This window comes from Carcharodon carcharias, chromosome 21 (genome assembly GCF_017639515.1).
Source record: "Carcharodon carcharias isolate sCarCar2 chromosome 21, sCarCar2.pri, whole genome shotgun sequence".
Taxonomy (NCBI): domain Eukaryota; kingdom Metazoa; phylum Chordata; class Chondrichthyes; order Lamniformes; family Lamnidae; genus Carcharodon; species Carcharodon carcharias.
In genome coordinates, this window is record NC_054487.1 from 30,245,677 (window position 1) to 30,263,802 (window position 18,126).

General features: G+C 42.2%; 1 protein-coding gene across 12 annotated transcripts in view; it reads right to left on the reverse strand.

Annotated features, from left to right (window-relative positions):
• Positions 1–18,126, reverse strand: part of erc1b (ELKS/RAB6-interacting/CAST family member 1b) — a 1,202,158-nt gene that overhangs the window by 723,608 nt on the left and 460,424 nt on the right. For 11 of the 12 annotated variants that reach the window (XM_041215847.1, XM_041215845.1, XM_041215843.1 and 8 more), the window contains one exon: positions 13,915–14,046. In XM_041215847.1, coding sequence (XP_041071781.1) covers positions 13,915–14,046 — 132 coding nt within the window. Of the gene's footprint in view, positions 1–6,157; positions 6,294–13,914; positions 14,047–18,126 lie in introns of those variants that run through there. The other variant, XM_041215853.1, reaches the window with a different exon arrangement.

Consider the following 18,126-nt stretch of genomic DNA (forward strand, 5'->3'; position numbering starts at 1 on the left):
CTGTTGAAACAAAATATTGTTTAAATTAATGATGGAGTAGTTGAGGCAAACAGCATAGATGCCTTTAAGGCAAAGCTAGATAAGAACATGATGAGGGAGAAAAAGAATAGAAACATTTGCAGATAAGGTTAGTTGAATTAGGGCAGGAGGGGGATTATGTGGAGAATAAACCACAGCATAGACCAATTGGGCCAACAACCAGTTCCACGTTCTAAATTCTATGTAATGCCAGCCCGATAACAAATGGCACAAAGCAGATGGCAAAGTAGGTGACGTCAGCAAAACAAAAAAAGCAACAAAAAGACATAGTACCTGGAAATTACATAAACTTGTCTTTTTGAACTTATTTCCACCTTTAGAGAGGCACATAGCAATCCTGGATGTTTGCTTTATACCCGTGTCAATAATAACCATTGCAAGTGAGATCAAAGTAGGATCACAAAAATGTTACTGCACATGAGGTGGCCATATGGCCTATCGTGTTTGCATCGGCTCTCCAAATGAGCAACTCACTTAGTGCCATTCTCCCACCTTCTCTCCATAACACTGCACATTCTTCCTTTTCAGATAACCGTCCAATTCCCTTTCAAATGTTTCAGTTGAACCTGCCTCCACCATATTCTCAGGCATTGCATTCCAGGCCTTAACCACTCTCTGTGTGAAAAGTTTTTCCTCATGATGCTTTTGCTTCTTTTGAAGTGCATAACATCACAATGTTAAGTGCATCTCACTTCCAATGTCCGCTGGAAACCAAGACAGAAAAATGGATGGGCACAAAAGTGGGCTCAGCTCTGATGTAACGGATCCCCATCCCATTGGCACACTAGTCCAAATACTTCCACAATTTGGTTGGAATGCAGTGGAAAATCCTGGTTGTTGCACTTGAAAAAGCAAACTATCTTAAGCTCTGTTAGATAGAGATGGTTGATTTTTAGTTCATGATACTAAATAGCCTAATATTGTGAAGTCCTGCGTCTTACATTATGTCCTGTGAGCCCCTTCAGCATTTAACCCCGAATATCAAAGTTGAAACATGTATCAAAAGTTCATTGAACTCTGCAATCTGTACAAAAGGAGATCAGAAAATTAATTTTTATCAACAGGAATTTATGAACAAACATTTTACACGAGTGGATGATTTTGTAAAAATAATATGCGTGAGAGTGTATCATGTGCATGTAATACAGTGCTTGCCAACTGGAGTTTCCATCCTGTCTGTCTATGAATTATAGGCATCATTTTATATTCTGGCATCCAGCTGATGAATAAATTGTTTAAGCTTGGCTCTCATGTTTCATCTGAACCATCTGTTTGATTGCTTCTATATAATTTACTGAGAATTCTCAATAGTATTTCCTTTTTCCCTCCTTTCTTCACTCACCAATTTTCTCCCTCTGCCCCCTTGAAAGTGTTAAATCTTGGTTGGGTATGGTTGCATGGGTGCTTGAGGCCCTCCAGTACCTCATCTGAATGGTCATGCTTCATGTGTGTTCCTAGAAATGTATAGCTGAGCCTAATTCTGTCCTTGCAACTCATGCTAATTCCAAGCAGGGGTTGCTAGAATCCTAATTTATTTCCACTTCAGTCCAGGCTTTGAACCTAGGATGTTTCCCATCTGTATGGCTCAGCTGCTTGCTCAGATGCAGCTGGACCATATTACTTGTGCTATGATTTCACAAACATTGAAACAATCAATCGCACACCTCTCTACACAAACACAAAATCCACCATACCACTTGACATAGCATGAAATCCAAGATATACCCTTCCTCACAACCACAAAATCCACAACGCAACCCTATAATGACCATGTCATTCAGAATATCCCTCCTCAGAAATCCAAAAATGCACAAAACACTCTACACAACATGAAACTCAGGAAAAATCCCTCCTCACAACCACAAAGCACAAGTAACTTGAAACTAACACTATAAAAACCTACCACACAACCCCTACACAATTAAGGCCTGGTCACTCAGCCCTCTACACACCTATGATAACCACACTTTCCTATCAAGACAATCATAACATCCAACACACCATGCTCAACATAACCTGAATGGTGAACAGAATTGTAAAATTAGTGCAATGATATATCTGCTTTCAAAGAAAAACATAATGAATGATAATTAACCAAAGAAATCTCAACACAACAGCTATGTCTGTCAAGTTGTATGCTCAATGCAACCTCAGTATTCACTATATGACCAACTATACAATGCATTGTATTCTCAACAAAACAAAACAATTGAGCTAACTATAAGTCTTCTGTCTCTCATATGGAGACAACAGTGCAACACCCTTCTTTCCTCTACAATAATTTCCCCAAGGCTTGTTAAGTTGAGATAGAAAGCTTCACAGGCATAAACTCTAAACAGATTTCATATGGCTTTAACTCTTTGAGTAATAAAACAACTTCATGCACCAGAGAAAACAATTTTGCTTTACAGTGTTCATCATAACACCCCATAAATAATAAACATGCAGAAATTTACAGAATTCATGTCCTCTGAGGCAACGAAATACAGAATTAGATTCAGATGCAGAAGTATAACTGCAGTTAAATGATTTAAACCAAGTACTCAGAAATAATGTCTACACATATTTTCAATTAAGATGCATTGCAGACTCCTGTTTGAACTCCTTTAGCTAACAGAAGTTTCGATTTTCAATTTAAACAACATCAAAATACAACCAGTAGAAATAACTTCAGAGTTATTCAAGTAAAGTGCAAAGCTTAGTCATAGGAACCAATTAGTTTCAACAGAGAAAGCATGCCCCAGGAAACTGATAGAAAATGAATGGTTGAATTATGCCCAACAATAACACACAGAAATTTTTGGGATAATAAATTTAATCTGCAGCAAAAAAATGTTCTAAGGTGTGCAAAAAAAAAACTTCTAAGAAAAATGCTGAGCCCCAATAGTAAAGCTGTGCATATTTTTTCCTCATTAGTTTTATTTTCTACCTCTCATGTCTTCCTGGAGAGCATTTTCCATTAGCCTGTGCCTAGAAAATCACAGGTCCAAGTACAGAGCAGAGAAAAAAGGACAGAAATACTTTAGGTCAAGTCTCTGCCCTCTTTACGTTCCACCAAGAGTGAGAGAGACTTTCAAGGGATTTCTGACACAATATGGGTTACATAAAAATAGTAATTATAGTTTTGGGAAATGTAGGACTGTAGCTTTAAGAATAGTCCTGTGTTGTAAGATCATATGATTTATATAAGCCAATGAGTTAACAGCACAAGGAACCTCTTCAGTAGAGTTCTTCTTTAGTTATGGAGTTTTCTGCTGCTGCTGCTGCTGTCCAGTAAATAAATTTAAAAGTTTCCACTAAAAAACGTTGTCTAAAGATCAACTCTATAACAAACTGCCGACGAGGATAAATCAGATTTGGTGCTGTACCTCGCCCAGCGATTGTGAGTATCTAAGTTTGTTAAAAATAAAAGAAGATATACTCATCTGAAATGCCAGTTTGGCAGAATCAATCTCTTTGAGCCAGCCACAGATGATTTGTCTCAATATATAGAACTTCTTGCGCTCTTTATTCAAGCAAACAAAATGACGGGGGAGGAAAAAAGGAGAGCAATTTCCTGAGTATTTGTGGGAGCAAGACCTACAGTTTAATTCGAAGCTTGATGGACCACAATGCCCCAGATTCAAAGACTTTCAATGAATTAGTAGACCTCGTTAAGGGACATTTTCAACCCAAGTCTTCAGTCACAATGCAGAGGTTCAGGCTCAATTCACAAAATAGAACCGAAGGGAGGGAATAGATAGATACGTAGCAAAATTAAAACAACTATCAGAATATTGTGATTTCTGTGCAACCCTGAATGACCTACTCGGAGATCGTTTAGTATGTGGCGTGCAGTAAGACACTATCCAGTGAAGATTGCTGGCTGAAATGAAACTTGATTTTAATAAAGCGTCAGAAATAGCACTGGCATTGGAAAGTGTTATGAGGGATTCACAAGCAATCCAAGGGGCCCAAAATGGCACTGTTCTCCTAGTCAGGCGGGAACAGCCAACCGAAAGTGGCGTGAAAAGTCAGGACTCCACCGCAAAGCAGGAAACAGTCCCCACTAACTGAAAGATGAAAAGAAACAGCTTAGCAGCTAAATCGAAAAATAACTTTCATCGATGTGGAAATAATCAGTCTTCTAGCGATTGGCAATTTAAAAAAAATAGGATGTTATTTTTGTCACAGAAGTGGACACATAATGAGACAGTGCAAAGCAAGATTTAAACAGGCCTCCAAACAACAAATGAAATCCAATGAAGTCTATAATGTAGAAGAATCAGAAAGTACCAATTCTGACATTTATTCATTATTCAACATTCAGTTGGGAAGACAGCGCCAATACTTGTTACAGTGCAAGTGAATTGTAAACCATTAAAAATGGAAGTAGATGCAGCTGTTCTACCACTGTAACAGGAGTACACACTTACAGATATCTAAACAAAGGTGATCAACAATTAAATTTGGAACAAACATCTGCCAAGTTGAAAACATACGCAGGCGAAGAAATCCAAGTAAATGCTATCGCCAGAGCAACTGTTCATTATAGACACTAATCGGCACAGTTACCACTGATGCTGGTAGAAGCTGAAGGGCCAAGCTTTCTAGGACATGATTGGTTGAAGGAGACTAAATTAAACTGGTCCAAAATCTTCCAGTTGCGAGCAGGTAGACTACCAGAGCTGCTAAAAAAAATTACACCACCTCCAAGGATGAACTGGAAAAATCCAAGGCCTATAGGCCAAGATTTACATTAACCCAGAAACAACCCCTTGCTTCTTGAAAGCAAGACCAGTGCCATATGCCCCGAGAGAGAAGGTGAGCTGAACCGGCTAGAGAGGCTGGATGTCATAAAAGCGGTTCAGTTGTCAGAGTGGGCAGCACCCATAGTCCCTGCCCTTAAACCAGGCCAGGCTGTCTGGATCTGTGGGGACTATAAACTAACGGTCAACAGAGCAGCCAAACTGAACAGGTACCCTATTCCCAAAATTGAAGACCTATATGCCAAACTAGCAGGAGGGACAAAGTATGCAAAGCTTGACATGAGTCACACACATCAGCAACTAGAGCTGGATGACACCTTCCAGGAATTTGTAACCATAAATACCAACAAAGGGTTATATCAATATACAAGCCCACCCTTTGGTATTTCCTCAGCCTGTGCTATTTTTCAGAGGACAATGTAGAGCTTACTACAGGGACTACCTCAGGTTGTGGTCTACTTGGGCGATGTACTGCTAACTGGATTGACAGAAAAGGAACATTTGGCTAACCTAGAGGAAATTCTGAAATGATTTTTAGAAGCAGGAGTGCTCCTGAAGGAGGAATAATGCACTTTTCAAGCAAATGAAGTCAGTTATTTGGGCCACCGGGCAGATGCCCAAGGATTACACCCAGTTGAAGAGAAAGTTAAATCAATAATAGAGGCACCTGCAGCCAAAAGCACCTCTGAACTTAAATCATTCTTAGGGATGATAAATTACTATGGGCAATTTCCACCAAATTTATCTACAGTTCTACATGCACTGCTAAGAAAAAGCGTTGGTTTTGGGAGGCACCCCAAAAAGAAGCCTTCATGAAAGTAAAACAGCTCTTACACTCTTCAAGTGTGTTAGTGCATTATCAACAGATGAAGGAATTGGTGCTAAGCTGTGATACATCCCCCTATGGAGTGGGAACGGTACTATCTCACAAAATAGATGACAGCACAGAGAGGCCAATAGGCTATGTATCCCGGACACTTACCATTGCTAAAAAAGGATATTCTCAGGCTGAAAAGGAAGGTCTGTTGATTATTTTTGGTGCAAAAAAATTACATCAACACGTGCACAGGCAACATTTCACGATAACATCAGACCACAAACCACTTTTGGGTCTGTTTAGCGAGGAAAAGGCTATGCCTCCCATGGCCTCCGCAAGAATACAAAGATGGGCCCTAATTTTGGCGGCATATGAATAGATCTTTGTACATAAACTAGGAATTCATATAGCAAATGCTGATGCCCTAAGTCGCCTTCCTTTGCAAAAGAATGATGAATATGCCCCAATTCCACAGGAACTTGTGTTAGTGATGAATTTTCTAGATTCCTCACCAGTCTCTGCCAGACAGATAAGAAATTGGACAAATCGTGATCCCGTCCTGTCTCGAGCAAGACACTAAGTGTTACATGGTTGGTCCCAAGAGCCAGTCTTTGATGGATTGAAGCCGTTTTTCAACCGAAGACATGAGATGAGCAGTCAATACGGCATCCTATTATGGGTAGTAGTTCCTGTGCAAGGAAGGGAACCAATTTTAGTAGAGCTACACCGTGCCCATCCAGGGATCTCCCAAATGAAGATGATAGCGCGGAGTTATCTTTGGCAGCTGGCAATGTTGATAATGTGATAGAACACTGTGCATAGTGTCAACAGCTGCCGGTGGCAGCCCCATTACACCCATGGGAGTGGCCTGGTAGACCCTGGTGTGATTGCACATTGATTATGTAGGTCCTTTGACATTGCTATGCTCATTCTAAGTGGTTAGACCTTTTTGAGGTAAAGTCACCAACGTCTGGTGCTACTATAGAGAAACTATGCCAGAGCTTCGCCACCTACGGATTGCCAAAGGTAATCTTCTCAGATAATGGTACTGCACTTACGAGCACTGAGTTTGAACGAATTATCAGCCTCGTGAAGACTGCACCATACCATTCGGTGTCAAACAGACTGGCGGAAAGGGCGGCACAAACTTTTAAGACAGGAATGACAAAATTAACAGGCGATTTGTTGGAGACCAAACTTGCTCGTTTTCTATTTCATGACAGAACAACCTCCCATACTACGACAGCAGCAACACCTGCAGAATTACAGATAAGGCACTGTCTTCAGGCAAGACTAAGCCTAGTACTTCCCAATTTGGAAGGGAAGGTGGAGAAAAGTCAAGGGAACCAAAAAGCGACACATGATTTGCATAGTCATGAGCGTCAGTTTGCTGTTGGAGAAACAGCAGTATATAACTGACTATATTAACTTGATATAAAGTTGATATTGATAAAGAATTTTGGTGGAGGACCGAAGTGAATACCTGGTAAAATGAGTTCTGCAACTGGACCATTGTCATACCATGTGGAAGAGGAGGGCTGGATCACCCGTAAGCATGCGGATCATTTAAGAAAAACAGAGATACCCCAACAAAATAATGTTCCACCACTAACCATTACTGAACCAGCAGTTCCTGTTGAAGTTGCTCAACCAAGGACAGACATACCCTATGTCTCTGTCGGAGTGGAAGACATTGAACTGCATGTGCCTAATGAAGTACCTGATGTTAACGCAGCTCCAGAGAATTTGTTTTCTACAAAAGAATCTGAAGTCATGGAGCTACGACATTCCACACAGGCCAGGAAACCACTTGAAAGACTGAACTTGTAATTTCATGACCTGTGTAAATATTGTAATGTAATGTAATGTAATCCTTGTAAATACAAAATGAACGTAAAAGTTAAAGGGGAAGGAATGTAGTAATTATAGTTTTGGAAAATATAGGACTGTAGCTTTAACAATAATCATGTGTTGTAAGATCACATGATCTGTGTAAACTAATGAGTTAACAGTGCGGGGAACCTCTTCAGGAGAGTTCTTCTTTGGTTATGGAGCTTGATGCACACGTGTAGTTGCTGTTGCTGTCTTGCAAATAAAGTTAAATGTTTCCACTAAGGAAAATTGTCTGAAGATCCACTCTATAATAAGAATATAAGAAGTAGCGGCAGGAGTAGGCCATTTAGTTCTTTGAGCCTGCTCCACCATTCTATAAGATTGTGGGTGATCTGATTGTGGCCTTAACTCCACTTCACTGCCTGCCCCCCCTCATAACCCTCAACTCCCTTGTAGATCAAAAATCTGTCTAAATCAGCCTTGAATGTATTCAGTGACCCAGACTCTACTGCTCTCTGGAGTGGTGAATTTGAAAGATTAATGACCCTCTGAGATGAAATTCCTCATTTCCATCTTTAATGGGAGACCTCTTATTTTGAAACTGCACCCCTAGTTCTAGATTTCTCCACGAGAGGAAACATCCTCCCAGCATCTACCCTGACAAGGCCCCTCAGAATGTGATATGTTTCGATAAGGTCACCTCTCATTCTTCTTAACTCCAAAGAGTATGACCCAACTTGTTCAATCTTTCCTCATCAATCAACCCCATTATCCCAGGAATCAACCTATCTACATCTGTGATAAGAGATTAACAGGATAATACCACAGGTAACGATAGATAGATGCAGAAAATTAATTAATTATTTTGCATTGGTATATGCCAGTGAGATAGAACACGTAGATTGGACATTGAATGATGGGATGAGTAATGAGATAAATACATATAAAATAAATAAGGAATTTCATAATTAAACCGATCAAACGCAAAGAGGATAAAACTCCTGGTCAGATGGATTGCAGTCATCCATCTTAAAAGAATCTAGGGAAGAGATAACAGGGGCATTACTAGACACATTTAATAACTCATTTCAAAAAGGTGCAGTGCTAGAGGACTGGTGGATATCTAACATAATACTGACATTTAAGAAGGGAGATAGAACATACCCAGGGAATTATAGGTCAGTCAGATTACCATCAGTGACAGGAAAAATAATGGAATTCCTACTAAAGGAGAGAATGAACATGTTGGAACAAAAAATATTTGCTACATTTGTTGTCCATCCCTAACTGTCCTCCAGAAGGTGGTGGTGAGCCACCTTCTAGAACCACTGCATTCCTTCTGGTGTAGGGGCATCCACAGTGCTATTAAGGAGAGATTTCCAGGATTTTGACTCAGGAGCAGAGAAGGAACAGTGACATGTTTTCAAGTGAGGATAGTGCGAGATTCCGAGGGGATTTGCAGGTGCTGGTTTCCCATGTGTTTGCACATTTTATACTTTCAGGCTCAAGTACATTGACTATTATCCCATGGACATCAATATTGCTAGGTTCCTTGATGCCACATGTGGTTAAATGCTGCCCTGATGTTAAAGGCAGTCAGTCTCACCTCAACTCGAGTTTGCCTCTTTTGTGATTGTTTGGATCGAGGCTGTAATGAGGTCAGGAGCCGATTGGCTGTGGCAGAACCCAAACTGAGCATCACTGATCATGTTATTGTTGTGTAAGTGCCACTTGGTAGCACAGCACTATCAATGACATCTTCCATCACTTTGCTGATGATCAAGAGGAAGCTATTGGATGGTAAGTAGCCAGATTAGATTATCCCTGCTTTTTGTAGGCAGGACATAGTTGGGTAATTTTGCATATTGTCGGGTCGATGCCAGTGTTGTAGCTGTACTGGAACAGCTTGGCTAGGGGCGCAGCTAGTTCTGGAGCACAAATCTTCAATGGTACTGTTGGATATGGTCAGGGCACATAGCCTTTGCAGCATCTGGTGCCTTTCACTGTTTCTTGATATTACGTGGAATGAATTGAATTGGCTGAAGGCAGGCTTCTATGATGCTGGGGACTTCAGGAGGGGGCCGGGATGGATCATCTACTCGGCACTTTTGGCTGAAGATGGTTGCAAATGTTTCCACCGTGTCTTTTGCACTGATATGCTGTGCACCCCCATCATTGAGGGGGGGATGTTCACGGATCCTTCTCCGCCAGTGCAAATTTAGCTCCCATACTTCCTACGTTATACATTGACTACACTTCAAAAGTACTTTATAATATTAGTCTTAGAGCGGAAATGTCCCAGGAGTACGGTAGTGGACATGAAAAACAATGTTTTACCTGGTGGCTGCAATAGTGGGTACTCGCGCCGTATCGTCCACTTCTCACCTCATTAATTATGCAGCCACAGGAAACACACTGTCTCGCTGGCTGGTGGCCTCTGAATCAGCCGCCACGCTGTTACCTCACCATTTCCTCACTTTGGGTGCCAAATCTAAACTGCAGCTGCATGCACAATTCTCAATGCTTACAGCCCAGGACTGCACCAATGAAGACATGGTCCCTCAAAGCCAAGAAAAGTTCAGTGACTTGTCACTGGAATGCCTTTTGGAGGTCCGCCGTGATGTCCTCAACTCCTGCTCTGCAGCAATCTCATCACTCTGGTTAAGGAGGCGGTGGCAGTAGTGGTCAGTGCCAATGCTGCACAGAAGACATTGGCCACCCATTGCAGAAGGATGAACGATCACATCCGTGCCGCCAGGGTAAGGCAATTATCTCATCACTCTAAACTCACAGCTCATAAGACCATCGCACATTCGCTGGCATCTCACTCATTGCCAGCTCAAGGGACATGACCACACTCTCTCTCACACACACCCTCACATCTCCATCTGGCCTCATCTCCACTGGTGACGGCCTCCTCAGCCCTCACCATCTTGAGGCCACTTGCACAGGGCAATATGTGCTCCCACACACCCCCTGGGAAAAGCCTCTTCCAAAGTACAGCCCTCAACCTGCAGCCTCTTCCTTTGCCTGAGGCCACCTCTCTCCCTTTCCCAAGCAAGTCCTAGCCCTTAGCTGTTTAAAAGCTATCCCCGCCTTATGGCTGGTCGGGTAGGCAGAGGCCTGGCCATGAGCCCCCCTAAAAGTGATGTGGTGCTGCCTGTGAAGCCTGGCACTGATGACCACAAGTGCTGCCTGGAGTAAGGTAGGCAAATAAACCTCCAAGTCTTGAACGAAGTGCAGCTTGCCAGATGCACGTCGAATATGTACAGTTGTGAAACAAGTCGGTGTGCGATCACGCTGAAGCGCCCTGATGATCAGTGTTGGGGGGATGATTCTGGTTTTGACCGAGTGGATACAGAGAATGTTTCCTCTTATAGGGAAGAGCAAAACTCTTGGCCATCAAAATAAGATAGTTACCAAGGAATCCAACAAGGAATTTAGAAGAAATTTCTTTACCCAAAGAGTAAAGAGAATGTGAGACTCACCACAGAGAGTGGGTTGAAGCAAATAGTATAGATGATTTAAGGAGAAGCTAGACAAGCATATGAGGGAGAAAGGAATAAAGGGTTACTTTGAGATTCAGATGAGGAAAGATGAGAGGAGACTTGAGTGGAGCATAAACTCTGGCATGGACTGGCTCAGCCAGATGGCCTGTTTTTGTGCCATTTATCCTATGTAATCCTATGATATATCTATCAAGACAAAATTAATTGGTCTTAAACAACACCATCCCAGACACAACCATCATCATCTCTGAGTCTGTCCTGTCCCATCAACATCAGACCCACCAGAGGGGGCAGAACAGTGGTTTAGAGTCAGGACAGAGTTGCCCTAAAGCACTCAACATCGACTCTGGATACCATGAGGTCTCATGACATCAGGTCGAGCATGGGCAAGGAAACCTGCTGCTGATTACCACCTACTGCTCCCCCTCAGCTAATGAAACAGTATCCTCTATGTTGAACACCACTTGGAAGAAAAACTGAGGGTGGCAAGGGCACAGAACGTACCCCTGGTGGGGGCTTCAACGGTCAGCATCAAGAATGGCTCAGTAGCACCACGACTGACTGAGCTGGCCCAGTACTAAAGGACATAGCTGCTAGTCTGGGTATTCGGCAGGTGGTGAGGGAATCAAGTAGAGAGAAAAACCTACTTGACCTCATCTTCACCAGTCTACTTGTCACAAATGCATCTGTCCATGACAGCATTGATAGGAGTGACCACCACACAGTCCTTGTGGAGACAAAATCCCACGTTCACATTGAGGGTTCCCTCCATCATCTCGTGTGGCACTACCACTGTGCTATATGGGATAGATTTTGAACAGATCTAGCAACTCAAAACTGGGCATCCATGAGGTGCTGTTGGCCATCAGCAGAAGCATTGTATACAACCACAATCTGTAACCACAGAGGCGCATATCCCCAACTCAGCTCCTGATCTTATTACATCCTTGGCCCAAACACATACTAAAGAGCTGAACTCAAGAGGTGAGCTGAAAATTAAATCACAGCATCATTTGGCCAAGTGTGACATCAAGGGTCCCTAGCAAAACCGGAGTCAATGGGAATCAGGGGAAAAATTCTCCATTGGTTAGAGTCATCCGTAGCACAAAAGAAGATGGTTGTGGTTGTTGGAGGTCAATCATCTCAGTTCCAGGACATCACTGCAGGAGTCCTAGGCCCAACCATCTTCAGCTATTTCATTAATGACCTTCTTTCCATTATAAGGTCAGAAGTGGGGTTGTACAACTTTCAGCACCATTCATGACTCCTTGGATACGGAAGCAGTCCACGACATACAGCAAGGCCAGAACAATCTTCAAGCTTGGGCTGATAATTGGCAAGTAACTTTCACACCAAACAAGTGCCAAGCAAGAAAGAATCTAACAATCGCCCCTTGACTTTCAATGGCATTACCATTGCTGAATCCCCCACTATCAACATACTGGGGGGTTACCATTGACCAGAAACTGAACTGGACCAACCACATAAATACTGTGGCCGCAAGAGCAAGTCAGAGGCTGGGACTTCTGCAGTGAATAACTCACCTCCTGACTCTCCAAAGCCTGTCCCCCATCTACAAGGCATAAGTCAAGAGTGTGATGGAATACTCTCCACCTGTCTGTTCAGTGCAGCTCTTACAACATCCAAGAAGCTTGACACCATCCAGGACAAAGCAGCTCGCTTGAGTGGCGTACCATCCGCCACCTCCTCCATCATCAACACACAGTGGCAGCAGTGTGTACCATCTGCAAGATGCATTGCAGCAACTCACCAAGGCTCCTTTGCCAGCTCCTTCCAACCCATGACCTCTGCCACCTAGAAAGACAAGGGCAGCAGATACATTGAAATACCACCACCTGCAAGTTCCCTTCCAAGTCACACCCTGTCCTGACTTGGAACCATATCACCATTCCTTTACTGTCGCTGTGTCAAAATCCTGGAACTCCCTTCCTAACATCACGGTGGGTGCTCCTACAACACCTGGACTGCAGCTGTTCAAGAAGGCAGCTTGCCACCAGCTTCTCAAGGGTAATTAGTGATGGGCAATAAATGCTGGCCTAGCCAGCAGTGCCCACATCTCATGAACAAATTAAAAAGAAAATAACATAGCATCTTTAATGTAATGAAATGTCCCAAGGTGCTTCACAGGAGCATTATGAAACAAAGCATGACATTGAGTCACAATAAAAGATATTAGATCAGATGACCAAACACATGGTCAAAGAGATAGGTTTTAAGGAATGCCTTAAAGGAGGAAAGCAAGTTAGAGAGATGGAAAGGTATAAGGAGTATGTTCCACAGCTTGTAGCCTAGGAAACGGAAGGTGTGGCCACCAATGCTGGAGCGATTATACTTGGGAATGCAGTAGAGGTCAGAATAGAGAAGCACAGATATCTTGGATGGTTGTGGGGCTGGAGGAGATTACAAGATAGGAAGGGGAATGGTCATGAAGGGATTTGAAAACAAGGATGATGATTTTCAAGTCAGGATGTTGCTTGGCTGTGAGCCAAAGTAGGTCAGCGAGTACAAGAATGATATGGGAATGGGATGCTATGAGTTAAGAGAGTTTTGGGCAGGAGAGTTTTGGATGGCCACAAGTTTAGAGGGTAGAATGGGGGAGATCAGCCAGGAGTGCATTGGAATTGTTGAGTCTAGAGGTAACAAAGGCATTGATGAGGGTTTCTGCATCAGATGAGCTGAGACAGGGGAAAAGTCAGGTGATAATAGTCCTGGCATGAATATAAAGTTGGTAACTCATCTCAGGATCAAAAGTGACACCACGGTTGTGAACAGAATGGCTTAATATCAGGCTATTGACAGAGAGAAGGATGGAGTCGTTAGCTAGGGGAACAGAGTAAACACAGAACACATTCAATGTTAAAAGTTTATATGGATGATACAGAAACATTAATATTAATTAATAAAGAGGAAAATTATGCACTGACAGGTGGTGGCACAGATGACAGACCTGTTTCTCAGAAGTGTTTCTGGCAGCTTCTTCTTGTGCTAATACCATCTCACGTTCTGCTGTTATCTGCACGCTCTCTCTTAAAGCCTCCTCTAATTCCTCAATCCGGTCATCTTTTTGTCGTAAAGTATCCTGAAGGAATGGAGAATAAAAGGCAATGACCATTCTTGTTACAAATTTTGAAAAGTCACATGGCAAGAAATTTGATAGAGCTGCAAACAGGCACGGAGATCATGATACACAGTTAAGCTGCACCTGTTTCTTAAGACGAGGGCAGCACACAAACTTCATGCTGCCTGTTCAAAACTATGGTTGTAGTGTACAGCTAACATTAAGCACACTGCTAAGTGGCTGCAGACCTGAGCACCACTTATAGCTAGCCTACATCACTGAAAGTCAGCCTGCGCCTCTAAAGGGGACGTTCATTCTGACTGGAGCAGGTGACATAAGTTGCTGGAGAAGAATGGTCAAGCGGAAAAAACACGGAAAATGGAACAACATTGCAGAAAGCATGCTCTAACACTCCCCATCGCAGCACTAGAGGTCTTAGCAGAGGAGATGCATGAGGAAAGTTGTGCTCTATGCACAAGAGACCAGGAGTTCCTTCTGACAGAATGTGAAAGCAGTGGTTCAGGTAGCGGCGCAATCATTGGCCAACAGTATCCAGATCCCTGAGGATCTGGATGCATTGTTGCAAGACATTCAATGATCTCACACAAGTGGTCAAGGTCAGTGAATCCAAATGAATCCTTACAAATGAATCACTAGCCTCAAACTTTGCTCAGTTCAGCACCATCCCTTCACTCTCCTACCAATAATCTCAACAACCAAGACTCATATCTCAGATTAATACCAGAACAAAATACTGCAGATGAGGGAAATCTGAAGGACAAACAAAAAGTGCTGGAAACACTCAACTGGTCAGTTAGCATCTATAGAGAGAAAGTTAACTTTTCAGTTCAATAGTTCTGTTTCTATCCACAGATTCTGCACAAGCTACTGAAGGTTTCCAACATCTTTTGTTTTTATCTCACATTCATCGCTTCACCTCAACCTCACATACTTAGCACAGCTGCAAAACTCACACTGACATACAAACATAGGAACATACAAAGTAGGAGAAGTAGGCCATTTGGCCCCTCGAGCCTGCTCTGCCATTCAATAAGATCATGGCCAATCTGTTTGTGTTTAGAGTTCTACCTTCCCATCTATCCCTGATAGCTTTTGATTCCTTTGCCTAACAAGAATCTATCCACCTCTGTCTTAAAAATATTTGGTGACCCCACTTCCACTGCCTTCTGAGGCAGAGAATTCCAAAGTTGGACAACACTCAAAAAATGTCATCTCTGTCCTATAAGGATGAGCTCTAATTTTAAACAGTGCCCCCTAGTTCACTCACAAATGGGAACATCTCTTCTGCGTCCACTTTGTCAAGACCATTCAGGATCTTATATATTTCAATTAAGTCATCCCTCACTCTTCAAAATTCCAATGGAAAATAAGCCCAGTCTATCCAACCTTTCCTCATAAGATAACCCACTCATTCCAGGTATGTAACCCACTCATTCCAGGTAAACCTCCTCTGAACCACCTCCAATGTATTTACATGCTTCCTGCAGTTGTTCTCCATTTAAGTAATACTCTGCTTTTTTATTCTTCCTGCCAAAATGAACAACTTCACATTTCCCCACATTATACTTCATCTGCCAGATTTTTGCCCACTCACTCAACTCAACTATATCCATCTTCAAACTCCTTGTGTCTTCTTCACAACATACTTTCCTACCTATTTTTGTGTCATCTGCAAATTTAACTACCATGCCTTCACTCCCCTCATCTAAGTCAATGATGTAAATTGTAAAAAGTTGAGACCCCAGCGGGACTCCACTAGTCACATCCTGCCAGTCAGACAAAGACCCATTAATGCATACTCTCGGTTTTATGCCAGTTAGCCAATCCTCTTCCAAGCTAATAATGTTAACCCTTGCACCATGAGCTCTTATTTCGTATAGTAACTTTTGAAATGGCACCTTGGTCAAATGCCTTCTGGAAATCTAAGTACAGCACAGGTTCCCCTTTATCCATGTTGCTTGCTACTTCCTCAAAGAACTCCAATAAGTTAGTCAAACATGATTTCCCCTTCACAAAACTATGTTGCCTCTGCTTGATTGCACTGAGATTTTTAAAGTGCCCCCTATAAGCTCCTTAATAATAGATTCCAATTTCCCTATTACAAATGTCCACCACTGCATCTCTACTGACATATCCCTTAACCTAATTTCCAGTTCACTTCAGCCAGCTCTATCTTCATGGCCTCATAAACTGCATTATTTAAGTTTATAACACTCGGCTTAGATCCATTCCTCTCTCCCTCAACCTGAGTATGAAATTCAATCATATTATGATCACTGCTACATAGGGGTGTCTTCATTATGTCATTAATTAATCCTATCTCATTGCACATTACCAGATCTCGTACAGCCTGCTCTCTGGTTGATGTTAAAATGCGCTGCTCTAAGAAACTGTCCCCTAAATAGTCTTATGAACTCATCATCCAGGCTGCTTTTGCCAATCTGATTTGTCCAATCTATATGTAGATTAAAATGATTATCGCCTTATCTTTCTCACAAGCCCTCATTATTTCTCACTGTATACCCTGTCCTATAATTGAAGAGGTTCTGAGGGCAAACGAAACCTTAAGTCAAATTCGGAGAAATGCATGCTCAAGTTTCTAGCTTTCGGTGACCAAAAAGAATTGAAATTAGCCCTTTTTAGTGACAATCTCCCGGACAAATATTCCAGTATGGCTGGGTGCATCATATTTTTGGTGGGGATAAATGTAAAGTTGTAATGTTGTCTCTTGGCCTGGGAAGCCAGAAAACAAAACAGGAGGTTAAAAGCACCCTAGCTGCAAAAACACTGATGCTAGTAGAAGCGATTGATGTGGGATTGTATTTATCTGACGCACTGAAGGAAATCCTATACAAGGGGCATTCTGAAAAAAAGTGTGCTCACAGAATGCTATGTGGATAACTGTTCTCTTTGGGATAATGCTCATTCGACAAAGGGCGTCACTGAGAAAAGGTTAAGGATTGATCATGCTTATATAAAGGAAATGTTGGAAAGTAAAGAGATTTTGAACGTAAAATGGGTCAATGCAAGTAATCAATTTCCGACTGTTTTTTAGAGAAATGCGTGGTCCAGGAAATTATTGGATATCCGAAAAGAGGGAAGTCTTGTGTTATAAAACAAAAACAGAATTACCTGGAAAAACTCAGCAGGTCTGGCAGCATCGGCGGAGAAGAAAAGAGTTGACGTTTCGAGTCCTCATGACCCTTCGACAGAACTTGAGTTCGAGTCCAGGAAAAAGTTGAAATATAAGCTGGTTTAAGGTGTGTGTGTGGGGGACGGAGAGATAGAGAGACAGAGAGGTGGAGGGGGGGTGGTGTGGTTGTAGGGACAAACAAGCAGTGATAGAAGCAGATCATCAAAAGATGTCAACGACAATCGTTCAGCATAACCTCCTTGATCTTGTACTCTATACCCTTATCAATAAAGCCCAGGGTACTGTATGCCTCATTAACTGCTCTCTCCTGCCAACTTCAGTGATCTATGCACATATACACCCAGGTCCCTCTGCTCCTGCACACCCTTTAGAATTGTACCCTTTATTTTATATTGTCTCTCCACGTTCTTCATACAAAAATGCATCACCTCACATTTCTTCACAATGAACGTCATCTGCCACCTATCTGCCCACTCCATCAACTTGTCTATGTCCTTTTGAAGTTCTATACTGTCCTCCTCACAGTTTACAATCCTTCCAAGTTTTGTATCATCCACAAGCTTTGACATAGTCCCCTGCACATCAAGATCTGGATCATTAACATATATCAGGAAAAGCAAGGGTTCCAATTCCGACCCCTGGGAACTTCACTACCAACTTGCTCCAGCCTGAAAAATATCCATTGACCATTATTCTCTGCTTCCTATTACTCAGCCAATTTTGTAACCACGTTGCTACTGTCCCTTTTATTCCATGAGCTATAACTTTTCTCACTGAAGAGTTATACGAACTTATATCTGTTTCTCTCCTCACAGATGTTTCCAGATCTGCTAAGTTTTTCTAGTATTTTCTGTTTTTATTTCAGATTTCCAGCATCCATTGTATTCTGTTTTTAACTTTTCTCACAAGTCTGTTGTGGCACTGTA